At 39.6% G+C, this 17,760-nt stretch overlaps 1 protein-coding gene across 3 annotated transcripts in view; it reads right to left on the bottom strand.

The window, feature by feature from the left end:
• Positions 1-1,214: 1,214 nt before the first annotated feature.
• The window catches only part of ANKRD55 (ankyrin repeat domain 55), a 103,456-nt gene continuing 86,910 nt past the window's right edge, over positions 1,215-17,760 (bottom strand). For 2 of the 3 annotated variants that reach the window (XM_079145265.1, XM_079145267.1), the window contains 3 exons: positions 14,071-14,735; positions 3,903-3,995; positions 1,215-1,760 (listed from right to left, as the gene is read on the bottom strand). In XM_079145265.1, the coding sequence (XP_079001391.1) occupies positions 1,639-1,760; positions 3,903-3,995; positions 14,071-14,735 (880 nt within the window). In that variant the 3' untranslated portion in view covers positions 1,215-1,638. The remainder of the gene's footprint in view (positions 1,761-3,902; positions 3,996-14,070; positions 14,736-17,760) is intronic. The other variant, XM_079145266.1, reaches the window with a different exon arrangement.

The following is a 17,760-nucleotide window of genomic DNA, read 5'->3' as shown; positions in this document are numbered from 1 at the left end:
ACATGGCAAGAAGAAATCTACATCATCCATCTCTGCCAGCTGATGTGGGACTTGTATTGTGGATGAGAAACAAATTGTGTTAGACAATGAGATTTTAGGGGTTGTTTATTATTGAAGCAGAAGCTAGCCTCTTCTGACTAATCTAGGTAGTATGTGGCAAGATGTCTAACTCATGGATATGGGTTTGCCTGGTGACACATTGAGCATCTTAATGCTACAAGTAATTCTTCTTCAAAGAAAAACACAACAAAACAACAAAAAAGGAAAATTCTTCAGAAGTTAAGTCCTGAGAGTTCTTCTGTTTGTACCAGAATTTGCCTTCTTTCTAGCTGTGGCTCAGTTTAGAGATTGACCATAGACTTTAAGTAAAAAAAAAAAAAAAAAAATCCGATTATGACAACTGCCATTGTCAAAATGGGATTGTGACTTCTTCATTATCACTTCCTACATTTCTGCTCTTGCCAACTCCCTGTCCAACTTTCTTCCTTCCTGAAAGATATTAAATGATTGAGTGTCTACTTTGTGCCAGGCTCTGTACAAATTTCTAGAAGTGCAAAGCCAAAGAACTATAATTTGGCCCCAGAGGAGTTTCTGTGTAGCTAATTGGTGAATCTGCCCTCTTTATATGAACAATACTAGTATAAAGTAGTAAATGCTATAGTTGAAATATTTATAAAATTATATGCAGACTCAGAAATAACATGGAGTAATTGTCATCTGATATGGCTAAGCCTTGAACTATATACAGGCCTCTAGCCAAAATAAATCCAAACGGCACATACACATCTTAGTAAAGAGATGTGCTATTAGAAGTAGACTTTCAAAAATCTTACTAAGTCTTAGATTTGAGAAGACCTTGAGTAGACAAAAGTCATTAATTTGAAACAGAAAAAAGAACTTTTAAATATGTAGAGTATTTGAGGAATGTATGAGAAATGCCTATTCAATTCTGGTAGACCAGGATTTACATTTTGCCAAGTCACTTGACTTTCTTCTTATTGGAATAATCAATCATATCTGAACAAAAACAGTTGTTGGAAATCATCAAATAACAAAGAAGGGACATAAACATTGTCAAGTGATTTGGGCTGCAGCCAGGAACTGACAATGTTAGAAAATATTTTGCAGAAGATCGTACATTTAAAAGTCATAGACCATGATGCTTATGGAAATTTATTACTTAAATTTTCATTAAGTTTTGTCAGAATAAGAAATGGTCAAGGTAGAATTATAAAAAAATGTGAAGAACGAGTCGGGGATATCCTTTTTTGCTTTTTATTCAGCAAAGCATTAAAAAACAAAAACACATGAAATCATTCAGCAGACAAAACAGCAAATATGTCACAGAGCAAACCAAACACAGCTAAGTTTCCCTGCTAATAACATATTTTTAAAAATTTTGGCAAGTAGAGGTCACAGAAACTTACTGACTTAAATATACCCACACTCGAAGATTCTAAGTGCTTATTTAGGAACTGTCTTTTTATTTGGAGTAAGGAATTCTGAGTTATAAAATTGTGAATGGCTTATAGAGTGTAGTTCACTAAATTAGTCTTTGTTCTTACAAACTAGAGTAATCTCGCCCTTTGAGAGTTGAAAATATATGCTATCCTTGTTCCTGCAGTTGGGGACCCACAGTTAGTTGGGAGTGTGGGTGGGATTGGCAAGGCCCTCGCTCTCTCCAGGTGGTGTGCTGTGTCCCCTTTGACTTGGAATGGCAGGAAGCACACGGTTTGTTCTTAGCGGTTCTCCAGATAGAACTGTGGAGAAAGAACAGAATGAGAAATGGTCAAGAGCTGCTTCCTCCTGGGCTCATGGGGAACTGTGTAGGGAGACTGTGCTATTTCTTACAGAGGGGAGGCATTTCTAAGATGTTGGCCAGAGCTGGACTGAAGAGGAACGCTGGGTATGCATATCTATTCAGACTTACCATATGTAGTCAGGGATTTCAAATATGCACAAATACAAGGTTGCCAACTTTGATCAAAACATGACTGGGCTGTGTGTGCCTGGCAGAAATCCTCCTTAGGGTGGGGCAGCTGTGGATGGTCAAGTCAGCACAAGGATCTAAATAAGCCCCAAGACATTTGTACTGTGCTTTTAAGTAAATCTCCAAAGGTTCTCAGGTTTCTTTTTCTTTTTGAGACAACATCTTGGCTAAATTGCCGATGCTGCCTCAAACTTGCGATCCACCTGCCTCGGTCTCCTAAGTAGCTGGGATGATGGGTGTGTGCCACCTTGCCAGTTTCTCAGGCTTCTTTTAGGAAGAGCTCAGTGTGCCCTTGTATTTCTTTTACCTTGTCTTAAATTGGTCAGAGATCTTTGGCTTTTCTCTTGAAACTTAATTGTGAAAAGCAAACTTCCAGCTCAGCCAAAGAAAATCTGTTTGGCTCTTCCAAGCCCCACCAGGATTCAAGACTGACTCCTTAACCAGATGTCTCTGTGGCTACAGTTCTCCTTAAAGAGGGGTTCAGGTTTGAATTTGATGCAATGATTAAAAACAGACACAAAATCGGAACTCTGACTGATCCAAAACTCTGATTTCACACAAATTTAGTAAGAGCAGAAGAGTCAATCTGTCAGGGAAGGTTCTAGGCTTCTGCTTCTAACTCTGTGTGACTTTGGACAAAATATTCCACCCCTTAGTTCCTCTCTACAAAAAGATAGCGTTGTAATAAGACCCCATAGTTTATTGTTTTTACCTAAAGAGTTCTAGAACTCTGGGTTCAAAATCTACCCTGAGGGAAAGAGGACATACTGAGTTTTTACTCTGTGCAAACGTGTGCCAAGTGTTTTACCTATGTAAATATGTTATTTTATTTAGTCCTCCCAACCACTTTATCAGGCTCTACTCTTGTTCTAGCTACAGTTTGGAAAGTGAAGTACTGAAAGGTTAAGGAACTTGTCTGAAATAGAACAGTCCTCAAATAATTGGACAAGTAAGAGGATGTGAATGGGGCCTGTGTGTGTGTGTGTGTGTGTGTGTGTGTGTGTGTGTGAGAGACAGAGAGAGGGGCGGGGAGAGGGAGAGAGAGAAAGAGGGAGAGAGAGAGAGAGGAGAGAGAGAGCATGAGGGCAGGCCCATGAGAGAGAAACAGGGCAGGGTGGGGCAGGAAGACAAAGAAGGAAGGAAATTAGAATCCAGCGTGTTGCTGGTTTCATGAGGCAAGGGACCTGACTCAGAATCTTGCAGCTTTGCTCCTGGCTCTGCTGTTTACAACCTGGTTGCTGCTGGGGAAGTCATGTAACTCTTCTAAATTTGGGTTTCCCATCTGTATAATGGGAATAATAATATAACTGGTCTTAAAGTCCAGATATATAAATTCAGAATCAATAGGTGTTATGCCTAGCAATCTATTTTATAATAGATAAACCAGGTAATATTTGGGCACACTCAAATTTGAAGATCACTGGCTCATAGTATATATTAATATTTTATATTATGAGAGTTTTGTGGGTTTTTTTTATAAAATACTATAAAATGTATCAATAATGCCAAATAAATACATCGAATGATCCTGCTGAACAGTATTCCTTTTCTTAGGAGTGTGTGGATTATGAGTTCAGAAGTGATGTACATTTCTCTTTGCAAGGAAATTAAAATGAAGAAGAATTTTTAAAGCACTTTCTTAAAGACATTATGCAAAATAAACTTCTGTTATTGCTTTTAGAGTTCAAACACAAACATTCCTAAAGGGAGGGAGTACTCTTTTTTCAGTTTTTATACAAAGTAAGAATTACCAAGTTTTTATGGAGCTTTAAGGTTGTCTGTTTTCCATTAATTTACAAGTGTCAGTACCTGATGTTCTTTTTAAAAATTAAAATAAAGTGAAATAACATTGAGTTGCCTCTAGACATGTTAACACTTGCAAATGAAGAACAGGAAGCTTATTCATACTTACATTTTTGGTCTGGTAGGGGAGCTAGGTTGTTCCGAGAGAAAGGAAGATCCCTGATTTTGAGTCTGTTTGGGGAGAGATGTTGAAAATTTTGTCCTGGAGAGAAACATAATTGGATCAATTACTTGAGTCTTGACCAAGAGAAGATTATAAAATCAGTGGAGGAGAGAATCATAAGTGTATATGTATTGTTAGAGATCACTAAATGCAAGGTGCTAATAACAATGAAAATAATAATAACCACACTCGATTGCATTTCTATTACATGCCGCTCACTGTTTAAATGAAAAGATATCAGAAATCATTTCTTGAATGAACCAGTTTAAATATAATCTTATAAACAAGCACAGCTGTTCACTTTCTCTACAAAACTTCAGATGGAAAAGGCAAAGGAAATATAGATTTGACATAGAATAAATGCCACATTTTCATTGCATCTTGTATGAGTGATGAGAAGGATATCTTTTCCCCAGAGCAGAGTTTCTCAATCCTGGTGCACAGAGGAATGATGTGAGTTTTAATAAAATTACTGCTGCCCTGGTTACACCCCAGGTCAATGAAATCAGAATCTCTGGAGGTGGGGCGTCAGATTGTCATTAGCTCCCCAGTGACGCAAATGCTCCACCAGGATTGTGAATCAGTGACCTAGAAGAAGTTGGACAAAGTGCTTAGGAGATCACTATTCTCTAGCTCTGATGGTTGGCAGTCGTGTGCTGGAGCTGTGTATGCCATATGAACCTACTCTTAAGAGCTAGCTGATGGTTACGTTTTCAGGAATTCTGTGAACTGGTTGATATTATCCTGGTGTTTTAAACTTGGCCATCAAGTGGGAGTTATTCCCACCATGAAAATAAGGAAGAACTGATTTTTCTCCTGGAGGGTCAACTGTTGAAAATTCAATACTGATTATAAGAGATGGGTGTCCCAGATGTCTGAAAATAGAAGGGAACACACAAAAGTTATTGAAGTGGCAAGTGACGTAACTTCTCTAAACTCTGATTTCCTCAAATCTAAAATGGTGAAAATAACTGGAGCTGTGTTTCCAGTTGTCAAGAAGATTGGAGAACAAGTGTAAAACAATTCACAAGGTAAAGCATTCCATCAACATTAGCAATAAAAGGACAAGTTGACCTTTTGCCTACTGGCCTAGTAAGGAGGAACTTGAATCATCACTGCAATGCTCATGGAGTGTAAGTAGTCCTTGGTATAAGAGGGGAAATAAAAAAGAGTATTAGCCATGATCTGCCTTCATCTACTTATGTGAATCCAGTGGTAGATTGTGTAGAGGCAGTCACCTAAGCAACCTCATTTGATGGAGACTGAGCAGTTATCTTGGTGGATATTTTTTCCATTATACTTTATTCCTTTAATTTTGGAAGTTATATAACTGCAGGAGCCATAATTTATAAAGAAAACATTTATGGGTAGAATATCATTAAAACCCAAATCCCCTCATACTTTTAATTATCCACGAATGTATGGGCAGAAATTTGCAAGGCCAAGAAATGAGACATTGCTAATCATGGATGATGTTTATTAATAGTGAACATTTATGAGTGTCGGGAAGTAGGTTAATCACTGTAGGCATAATCTCATTTAATTCTGATAACCAGCTTTCTTTGTGAAATAGGTACTATTTTCTTCCCCTTTCTGTAAATGAGGACCCTGTGGCTTGGAGGTATTCTAAAATGTGCTCAAGTTCACATGCAGAGAAGCGTCAGAACCTGGACTCCAGGCTACGTCTGTCTGACACTGAACCCAGTAATGTTCTGCTTCCCTCGGAGACGAGCAATATTCTTAGGGTGGGAGAAGTGGGCAGAGGGGCCTTGGCAGTGATTTGGGAGCTGGGAGAAGAGTTCAACTTTATGTCACACTGGTGTTTTGCTTGGTTGTGAGAGACAGGGTGGAGCTCTGCACAGCCCAGAGCTCTCTTGAAACAGGTAAACTTGTAGTTTTGAAGCCCCACGCACAGTGCTGTGATAGAATGTGTGAGGGCATCACAGTGGAATAGAGGATGCACTGAGGTCCACGTGTTCTTGAATCTCACACACCTGGCTTGTTTGTCTGCTCTGCTCTGCTACCTCCTCAGGTCTCAATCAGAAAGTCTCTGCAAGTCTCAATCCCTTTATCTATAAAATGGGAATAAAAGTCCCTCTCATGCAAAGGGAAGTATCTAATAAGGTGGAACTATTCTTATTAAGAATAGTAAGGAAGAGGCACCTCTCCTACAGGGATCAGTGGTTGACCTTCAAATAGAGGTGAATTTTGAGCTGGCTCTTAAGAGATTGCAGAATCAGTCACACGCATGGCAGTGAGGAACTAAAGTAATAACACAGATGAAGATGCCATACGGTGGAAAGGTAGCAAGTTTTCAAGGAACTGAGAGATATTCAAGGAACTGCAAAAGAGATGGGGTAAGGGATCTCAGATGGGAGGGATGAGTTGAGAATGGGAAGCCCGGTCAGACCATGCTAAGGGCTTTGCGTGCTCAGTTTAGGGATATGGATTTTTGTCCTGGAGAGATGCAAAGCTGCTGCTGATTTTAAAACAAAGGGGCCACAAGATCTGACCTAGGAAAGTGCATTGCTGCTGGGATAATCTAGAAAATTCTGGAGAAGGAAGTTGTCCCTAGAGGGAGAAAGGAAGTGAGCACTTTCTTACTTTTCTTGTGATGGCTTATAAATAACCAGGCTGGCAGAAAACACCACAGAGCTTTCTGTTCCATTTTCTCTGAAAACTGCTCACAATGAATTAAGCTGAGGTGCTCCAAATTCTGACTCATTAGGATAAGTGCCTCATCCTCCATCTCTCTGCATCTAGCCCATGGACAGGACTCAATACATGTTAAGTAATCATCATCACAGCTAAATGCTCAGAGTTGCTGATGTCAGCACAGGATAGCAGCTGCCCAGAATTCAAAGAGTAGCACTGCTAGCCCATGCTATTTCTACTGAACTTGGGGCAGGAAAGGAAAACATTCAAAGATAAAAGGACTGTCCAAGCTCAAGTCAGTGGTACAGTAATATGATTTATAGTATCCAATTGCTTTACCATAGTATTTTCACATAAAATATAGAATCTCAATGTAGAAATCAGCTAAATTTCAACCTGCTTAGACTAACAACTTAAACCACTTAAATGAACTCTTTTGATTGTAATGCAGGAGCCTCAGCCACTCTAAAAATCATGTGTCAAATGGGGTTGGAAATGTTCACAAAAATAAAATCCATATGTCAGGGAAATCTTCATTGTAGGGAGGACAATGTAATTGATAAGAAAATTATCTGGTAGGTAACTGATATGGATATCAACAAATTAGCAAACTTCAAGATTTAAAGAGAAGAACACAAGGTCACTGTGGTGAATCCTTCCTATTTAGTAGCTCTTGACTCAAGCTCTGACTATATCACTAATTGACTGTAAGAGTTTGGAGCAAATCGTTGAACTTTTCTAGGGCATGTTAATTGTAACTGGAAAGGGCCCCATGAGACAAAAATTTTTTGCTTTGTCAGTCAAGCTTCATCCAGGAAGAGAGATCTCTTTAGATCATTCACACAGAGGGAGTTTCATGAGGAAAATTGGTTATAATCGTGATGGAAAAGCTGGGAAGCCAAACAGAGGGCAGGGTGAAAGAACAATCCAGAGATTAGCCATGGCGGAAAGCACACCGCTGGGCTGGAGGGATAACTGGAGGAGATGGCATTACTAAGGCCCAGAAGCTAGCGGGAGCCAGAACTACAGAGGGACGGGCTGTGTAGAGGGAACTGGAGAGGTGAGCCTATTGGAGATGCCACAGGAAACAGGGATGCTGCCGGGAGAATTGGTTTTCTTTTTCTGCTCTTAGTTTTCTGCCAGTGTCTCCTATTGGCCAAAACTACCTGGAAACTACCTGGCAAGTAGGGCTAGAAAAGGAGGAAGACACAAAGTTGGCACAAGTACTCTGTAATTCCTTCCTTCCTTCCTTCCCTCCTTCCCTCCCTCCCTCCCTCCCTCCTTCCTTCCTTCCTTCCTTCCTTCCTTCCTTCCTTCCTTCCTTCCTTCCTTCCTTCCTTCCTTCCCTTCCTCCTTTTACCTTTCTCTTTTATTTCTTTTACATGGAGTCTTAGTATGTTGCATAGGCTGGCTGCAAATTGCTGGGCTCATGGGATCCTCCTGCCTCAGTCTCCCAAGAATGTGAGAGTGTAGGCATGGGTTACCGCATCAGGTTTAAATCTCTTCATTTAAAAATAAAGCTCACACATAGCTTATTGCCAAGATGCCGTACTTAGCATAGGGCCTGATGCACAGTGAAAAACAGCACATGTAAATGTGTGTATGTAAGACATACTATGGGCAAGTCATTGTTCAACTTTACACATATCAGCTCATTTACTCTCAACAGCTATCTGCAGCCCTATGCATTAGGTATTTTCTTCCATTTTTCAGATGAGGAAACAAAGGCTCAGAGCAAGTAAGTGGCAGAGTCAGAGTCTGAATCCAGATGGCAGGGCTTTAGACACGCTCTTTTTAGCATTGGTGGAGACTGCCTCCTCATAAATTAGTGTGGTAGACACTCATAATCATTTAATGAGTGATTGGATAACTAAGACTCCCTGAATTTAAACATCCCATGATTAGTATCTAAGCATGAGGAGAAAGTCAATTTAAAGTCAGTTTAAAGCTCGGTGGTAGAGCACTTGTTTAGCATTCATGAGGCCCTGGATTTGATCCCTAGTGTCCCCCCACCCTTGTCCCCCAAAAAAAGTCAGTTGCACAGTCATGTTAGCAAATCCATATCCTTTAAAGCTCAAGTGTAGGCTGAAGACTCTTGGGAGATTTATCTTATTATGACTCAGTTTTCTTGAATGGTTCCTAGTTTAATTAGCACTAAAAATACTGGTTGCAAAAATAAACACTTTGAGATAAGCACAGCTAATTTCTTTTTTTATCTTCATATTTTTTACTGGTGAAGGATAATTATACATAGTGGTGGGATTTGTTGTTATGTATTTGTACATGCACCTGATGTAACAATATAATTTGGCCAATAGCATTTCCTAGCACTCCCCTTTTCTCTCCCCTCCTTCCTGGCCCCTTTCCTCTATTCTACTGACTTCCCTTTGGTTTTCATGAGACCTGCTTCCCCATCTTTTTTTCCTTTTTCCCTGATTCCACGTGTGAGAGAAAATAAATGACCTTTGATTCCTAAGTTTGGCTTATTTTCCTTAACCTATTGTTCTCCAGTTTTATTAATGACATAATTTCATTCTTCTTTTTGACTGAATAAAACTCCATTGTGTATATATACCACACTATCTTTATCTTTTCATCTATTGACGGGCACCTAGGCTGGTTTCCTAATTTGACCATTGTAAATTGTGCTGCTATAAACATGGATAAGCATTGTTGTCACTATAGTATGCTGACATTGATTCTTCAGGATAAATAAGCACAATTAGCTTTTTCAGAATTCCTTGGAAACTTTCACTTCTCCTTTGTGCTATTCTGCTGCCCTAGGACTTTTTCCAGTTACTTTGTTGGAGACTGAGCAAATCCCCAACCATATTTATCAAATGTTCATTTATTTCAAATAACAGAAATTTTTGGATGACACATGAGGCAGAAGCTCTCTACTAATTTTCTATCCAATTTCTACTCCTTCTCCGTTAAAAACAAATCCAACTAGAAATGGTGGTGCACACCTGTAATTCCATCTAAAACTATTCCTATAATTCAGGAGGTTGAGGCCAGAGGATTTGCAGTTTGAGTTTAGTCTGGGCAACTTAGTAAGACCCTATTTCAAAATTAAAAAAATAGAACTGCAGACATAGCTCATAGAACATGGAGGACTTGTCTAGCATGTGCGAGAATCTGGATTCAAACCCAGCACTGCAAAACAAACAAATAACAAAAACCAAATAATGAAAAAAAAATTTAAAAAACTATACAGAAATCCAATTTGGGGGAGACAGTGACTTGCCCAACTAAAATACTACTATTCCTGGTCTTCTTTGCAATGTGACAAAAGGTCTGGTCAATGAAATGCAAATAGCAATGTGGGCCTTATGGCAGATGACTTCATAATGGGAGCTGATTTAGTTGGGGGAAATGTGTTCCCCCACCCTTCCTTCTTCCTGCACCATCAGCTATTGACTGTGAAGTGACCTGGAGGGTAGAAGCCATTTGTTAGACCTGGAGCACACAGCCACCAAGAGTCTGCAAAATGCAAAATTCGTACTTCTTTCATAGGAAAGTAAAGCCCAGCCTTTGTTCCACAGACCACAACCTTCTGGGCATTCACTAGCAGCTCTTGTAATTGTTAGTAAATATCTTTTGCAGTTTCGAAGCATCCTTCAAGGACCCTAGAGCCATTCTCAAGAATGTAACCATCCAAAGAATAAGACTTCAATCTCAAAGACTCCATGGGAGGACAGGATCCTAACTCGGGCAATCAGTCCACAAACACAGCAGCCTTAGTCTCACACTAAGCACGACTTGGCATGGTTGTGCATGCCAGAGGCTGAGACAGCAGTATCTCTTCAGTCTGGGAGTTCAAGAACAGAAACAATAATACTGTGTTCTATCCCTAGTACTGCAAAACACTCATCCCCCTCAATACACTAGCCAGTCCTCAGCTTGTGATTTTTACTTCTCTAACTCTGAGCCCTCGAGCTATCCCTTGTGTTTAGTTGATTTTTTTTTTCCTTTTTTTTTTTTTTTTTGGTACTAGGTATTGAACTCAGGTCACTCAACCACTGAGCCACATCCCCCCTGTTTTGCACTTTATTTAGAGATAGAGTCGCACTAGGTTGCGTAGTGCCTCTCTGCTGCCTGAGGGTGGCCTTGAACTTGTGATTCTCCTGCCTCAGTCTCCCAAGTCGCTGGGATTACAGGCGTGCGCCCCCACACCCGGCTTAGTTGATTTTTGTTTTTAATCACTAATTTTAAAGGCCATGTAGTTCATGTAGTTGAGCAATATATTTGTAGTCTCCCGTTAGCAATGCTGTTGCCTCTCGTGTGGTTATGATAATGGCTGCCTAGGCTGCTTTTTAGGGACTTGAAGGCTGCTTTCGTTGAAATCACTGACTCTTCATTTAGACCTTGGAGGTATTTGACGGGTGACCTTTTGATGTTACAAAGCCAAAAACACCTTCAAATCATGCTAATGCCACCATATTCTGAACATGTGTCCCATGAAGAGCCATGATTGATTATGCACATGCAGACCACTGACAACTTCACCTCCAATCACCTTTCCCCAAACCTCAAATCAGCCTGCTTCTTTATTTCGCAAATATCCCTAAACCCTATCCCTGGGGAGGCAGATTTAAGATGTGACTCTTCTACTTCCTCTACGCTTGGCTGCCTTGTGAATAAACTCTTTCTCTTCTGCAAAACTTGTTTCAGTGATTGGCATACGGTGCAGTGGGAAAAACCAGCCTCATTTGGTAACAACTGCAATAAACTTCTATGTTATTTAACCCACTATGACTGGGTTTCTGCTTCAGGTAGCTGAACCTAAACCCAATTGATAGAAAAGACAGTCCAAGGTTGTCCTTGGAACAGAAAGAGAACAAGACCTTAAAATCTCAAAAGATTTTCGAAAAGAAGTTATTAGCTTGCTCAGGACAAGACTAAGTCCAGAAAGCAGGCTAGGTTGATGTCCTAGAGGCCACTAAAGTGTTAAAAGGTGGCAAAACCACGTGTTCCCTTCCCCGTCCTTCTGCAGAAAAAAATGCGAAAACATTACCCATGTCACCAGACAAATACTTTAAGTGTTTTGCAGAAGAAGCAAAATCTTGAGTGGAGTTTTTCTCAGATAACAGGAAATAGCCTTTATGTGCTTATCCACATTTATCCTGTTCTTTTTTTTTATGATTTTAGAAAATTTTTATTAACCAGAACATTTTTATTAGCTGTTGTTCTAAAAGTATATATTTAAGCTAATCAGTGTGAAAACAATTTTTAATAAGAAATGAATTATACAATGGACTGGAACATTATCACAACTTTGTAAGTATTAACCTGCAGAACAAATGGAGGGACAGGACACAAAATATGATGGATTAAATAATTCTTAGGTTTCATTAAAGATATGTGCTGTTACACTCTGATGTCTATCAGCTTTGACATGTTCACTCTCAGGACCCTGCTTTTGTTCTCTGATTAGCTATCTCATGTCTCTCCATTATTCTGTATGTTTACATGGGTATATGAACATATCCCACATTACCTCTTTTTTTTTTCTTGGTACCAGGGATTGAACCCAGTGATGATTAATCAGTGAACCACCTCCACAGCCCTTTTATAATATTTTTTTAGATATAATATCTCACTGAGTTGCTTTAAGACCACACTAAGTTGTTGAGGCTAGATTTGAACTTTCAATCCTCCTGCCCTAGCCTCTTGAGCTGTAGGAATTATAGGCAGGTGCCACCATGTCCAGCTCCTTTATTTTTATTTTTTTATAAAACTGATTTTATTATTTTATTTTTTTATAATTTATTTATTCGTTTATTTTTACAGACTGCATTTGGATTCATTGTATAATATTATGGCATTTACCGATAAATGGATGGAATTGCAGAATATCATGCTAAGTGAAATAAGCCAAACCCAAAAAACCAAAGATTGAATGTTTTCCCTGATAAGTGGATGATGATACATAATGGGGGTGGAAGGGTGGGGGGTGAGAGAAGAATGGAGGAACTTTAGATTATGTAGAGGGAAATGAGAGGGAGGAAGGGGCGGGGTTATGAAAGATGGTGGAATGAGACAGACATCATTACCCTATGTACATGTATGATTGCATGAATGGTATGAATCTATATGGTGCACAGCCATAGAAATGAAAAGTTGTATCCTGTTCTTAAATATGTTGCAATATATATGAGGGAAAGCATATTCTATGTCAGAGGCTTCATGCACCAGACATATGCCAATGAGAGAAGAGAGTTAGACATACTGCATATTAAACAGGAAGAATGTTCCTCATCCTAATAGAAACAAGGCCCTCCACTACTTTTTAAAAACACATTGCTTTCTTGGTCTTTTGTTTTTCTACATTTGACAGAAGATGGGTTCAAGAAACACATAATTTCTTTCTTAACACTTTTATAACAACTGTAACAACAGAAACATAATGATGAGGAGTAAGGGTGCAGATGGAGTTAAACTAGGGTTATTGAAGTCCAAAGGCACAGTGGTTACTCAGATCCAATCAATTACTGCCACATGGGAATTTGTGTTCAGTGCTGTCAGATTTTTTATATTTCTCAAGAGAAACTAGAGTTTTTCAATTTTTATGTAAAATGTCATAAGTTTTAAATATTGGCAATTAATTCATTTAAAAAACTCAGCAAGGCATCGTGTAACAGAACAGAGTTTTGAAAGCTATTTTGCAGCACCCAAAGTTCCTAGCCTCTGGGGTGCATGAGAATCACCTATGGATCATATAAAACAATACAAAAGAATTATTTCGTGTGATGCATTTATTTATGAGGAGGGGACCATACTCATTTGTGTATAAAAATTAAAATTTTTAAGTGATATGTCATATTTTTTAAAAGGGTATGCACACATATTTTGTGTATAAATGCAGATATGTATGTGTGTGAAATATCTCTGGAAAGATAAAAACATTAATGATATTGGTAGCTTTGGATGAGGAGAACCAGGCAGCTGAGGGAAGAAGTAGGGGGAGAACTGCCATGCAATCCTTTGGTACTGCTGAGACTTGACCATAAATGTGCAAATGTGTTCTGTTTCTACATATATACAAATATGGCATTGCCTTTTCCCTCCTCCCCTCACCAAGATTTGGTTAGTAGGCCTGGGGTGGAGACTCAATGTCTAAGTTTAAAACAGACAATCATGCAAATAACTCTCCCATGGGTGATTTTGCCACATACTGGGATTAAGAGTCCTTTTTAATGGAAATGGTACTACTTCTGCTTCAAGCTGGCAGACATCATGCCTATTTGTTGGAAGGATGAGAACGCACACAGCACAGTTTCACCTGATAGGTCTCAGGGTGGAAAAGCAGAATATTTTCATAGCCTGTAAATCTCCCATGTTTTACTCCTGACCTGCCCTCTAGGCTACTGAGCTTCCAGTTCCTAGCCTAGAACTGCACAGATGCTTCCTATTTACACACTGGCAGGAATGAAGAAGATGAAATCAAGGACATTACCTGGTGAAGGGTTATGTAGATGAGGAAGGTGTGGTGGCCCAGATTGCTCCTGGTGACCAGGCCGGCCAGTGAGCAGCCTGTCTAGCAGCTTATCAGAGGAAGACACAGTCCACGCTTTGTAGGAGAACACCTGATTAGAGTCACCCTTCCAGGGGTTATCTAGCAACACCTGGCAGCCAGTCTTGTTATTTAGTAAATCCTGTTCACTTCGGCTTTTCTGAGATCGTTGAGTAGTATGCTGAGTGCCAGAGCTCAGGCCAGCATGGGAAGTGGTTCCATGGGAGGCTGTCAGGAAGTTATTGCCCAGGGTGATAGGTGGCAGACTCTGTGTTCTGATTGGTGGAAGCCCTTTACGGACCAGAGGTTTCTTTTCTGGCAAGAGATACTTTGAATTCTCTGAGGTCCTCTTCTTAAAGTCAACCATAGCCACCTGGTCACCAGGCTGTTCTTGGCAGTTGGTATCCACGATGCTGTCAAAGGTGGTGATGATGTCATCGACTTCCGAGGTGTCCTCCCCCCTGTGTCGGTCCCTGCTGTGATCCTTCTGATGGGCTCTCTGCTCTTCTTTCTTGTTTTTGCAGAAGATTTGGTTGAGCATGCTGAACCGACCCTCCTTCTTCTGGGGGCGACTGCTCTGGGAGGGAAGGGATCGAGCAGGCTCTGCTCTACGGAAATATCAAAAAATAAGGATGGTATGTGAGGATAGGAAGTGGGAATATTGTTGACAAAAATGCTGACCTCCATTATTCCATCTGCTTGGTAAGGTTGTTTGGAATCATCCATGGATACCGGCAAAGTCCTCTCAAGTCCAAGGTGCTGTGCAAGGACCCTCAGCCTTCAAACTCCCTTGCAGAAGGGGTTCCTTGTCACTTCAGTCCCCTGGATGTTATAGAACATCTTTACAGAATTTACCCCTGGGTAATCTGTTTTCACTAGGAGATAAATTAAACTGAAAATAGCTTCTAGTGTTGACTTTCTTCTCAAGGATTTTGCTGGGCACGGTGGCACATGCCTGCAGGGCGATTGCAAATTCATGGCCAGCCTCAGTGATTTAGCAAGGCTGTAAGCAACTAGGTGAGACCCTGTTTCAAAATAAAAATAAAATGGCTGGGGATGTGGCTCAGTGATAAAGTGCCCCTGGGTTTCAATCCCCAGTACCAAAAAAGAAAGAAAGAAAGAAAAAAAGGAAGGAAGGAAGGAAGGGAGGGAGGGAGGGAGGGAGGGAGGGAGGGAGGGAGGAAGGAAGGAAGGAAGGAAGGAAGGAAGGAAGGAAGGAAGGAAAGCTTCAAGTGAAGAGATAAAGGTCAAGGGCTTAATTCAGTCCTTGCCTAGCAGAGGGTGAAAGTTGCAGAGGTGGGGAGAATGTGCTTTAGTCTTTCTGTGAAGGGGGTCCCAGGAAATCTGGACAAAGCACCAATCTTATGCACCCCAGAAACTTTACCCATTTTATGTTATTCGTGTTTTTAAAATTTCTTTCACTTTTTGCTAAATTTGCTGTTGAAAAATACTTTTTTATAAAAAAGTGTGCTAAAGGAGACAGGAGGGCAACCTTAGTCTGAGTTCCAGCTAAAGAGGAAATGTGCATGCCAGGGGTTGGGTGTGGCAGCAGAAGAAAAGTGAACAATACCCCATGCGCAGGCAAATTCTAAAGGAAAAAGGTCAGCAATTGTTGATGACTTTACTTATGGCAAGAGTTTCCCTAAGGCACTATTCTGCTTTTTGTTCCTTGGAAAATTATGCATTATTCTCTTTTGAGGCCACAGAGTTAATGCTTTCTGCAGTATGAATTGATGATGAAACCTGACCTACGTGCCTGGCCCCTAAGAGTCAGATTGCAGCATTATTCTTTGGAGTGAGATATTGTAATCTGTAATTTGAAAAACATCACCACTTCTTTTGGATGCATATATCAATGCTTTTCTTACAGGTCACATAGTACATGATTCAATCATTGTTCCATGAAGTATTTTTATTTTCATTATTTTACCTTCCGATATGTGTTTTGAAGTATTCAACACAACTTCTGGACTACAACCATCTCTTTCTCCTGTTACAGGCTGTGGTTTAGGCCAGTGTGTCTAAAGTATGGTCCACTGAACCCAGGGGAGGTGTGCCCAAGACTCTTTGGGAGTTTCCCATGCAGGTAACACTACATTCATAGTAACACCAAAATATCATCTCATTTTTCTTTTTTACTGCCTGTGCAATGGAGGTTGTGGGCAAAGCTGTGGGCACCTTAGCACAAATCAGGACAACAATGACATCCATGCAGTTAAAAATAGAAAACTATTTAACTTAGTATTGTCCTATTGAAGCAAGAAAAAGTTATTAAGCCAATTAAACATTTACCCTTGAGTATATATTATTTGACAAAATAAGAAAACTCAAGAGCACTTCTACCACATACTGAGACTAGATGGTTGTCTTGAGGTAAAGCATGTGGGACATTGTTTGGGTTGCCAGCTGAACTAGTCACTTTGTTTCATTTGACACTATTTTTATGACCAGCAAACAACAGCGAGGTGGTGTTGGGTATTTTCAGATAGTTTCTCAAACAAAAATAAAGTGAAATACATAGAAATAGAGTGTAGAACTATGGATGCTAGAGGTGAGGGTGGAGTGGGTGGGATGGATGGGGAGATATATAGAGTTTCAATTATGTAGAATTAATAAATCTAGAGATCTAAAGTTCACCATTAGGACTATAGTTAATAATATCTGTGTTAGCTTTCTGTGACTGTGACAAAATACCTGACATAAAAACATTAAAGGGAGAGAAGGTTAATTTTGTCCATTTTTTAGAGGTTCAGTCCATGGTCACTTGGCTTTGTAACTTTGGGTCTGTGATGGCATAGTATATCATGACAACGATGCATGATAGAGGAAAACTGCTCACTTTATGGTGCTGGGAAGCAAAGAAAGAGAAAGAGAAGCAGGGGAGGGTTCCAATATCCCATCCCCTTCAAGGTCCCATCAGTGACCTAACTTCTTTCCACTAGGACCCACCTCCTTAAGGCTCCACTACCTCCCAATAGCACCATGGTCTGGGGAACAAGTCTTTAAAATTTGGGACCTTTGAGATATATTCAAGATTCAAACTATAGCAATATTTTTGTATTATATATTGGAAATATGCTAAGAGAGTAGAATTTAGGTATTCTTACCACACACACACACAAGGTAAAATGAAGAGTATGTTAAGTGATTTGACCAGTAGTTAATTTCACTATAAATATGCACACTAAACATTGTATTATATACCTTAAGTATATATAATAAGGATACATTAAAAATGCACAAAGTAAACTTGTCATTCAAGGTAAACAACTGACTGTTATTATTGCCAATGACAAAAGTCTAGCTTTTAGGTAAAACTTAGAATTTTGGATAACCCCTGTTCATTCTATAAGCTTGATAGCATTTCAATATATAAAGGCTTTTATGATGAGATCATTGGTGGTACTAACAAATATGACTTTTTGATATTGTATAATTAAAGGTCTCATTTAAAGTTCTTCATAACTAAATGAACCAATATTTTCCAAATGACCAATTCAAGATGCTATAAGTCATGCTTGGGTATAAGACCCATTAAAGTGTGTCAGATATAATAATGGATTTTAATGTAATAAAGGGTAAAAAATTCATTAATATGCTGACAGAGTTCATATTACAGTTAACTTTTAGGAA

The sequence above is a fragment of the Sciurus vulgaris genome (genome assembly GCF_902686455.1).
Source record: "Sciurus vulgaris genome assembly, chromosome: 6".
Taxonomy (NCBI): domain Eukaryota; kingdom Metazoa; phylum Chordata; class Mammalia; order Rodentia; family Sciuridae; genus Sciurus; species Sciurus vulgaris.
This window is presented reverse-complemented; position numbering and strand designations above follow the sequence as displayed.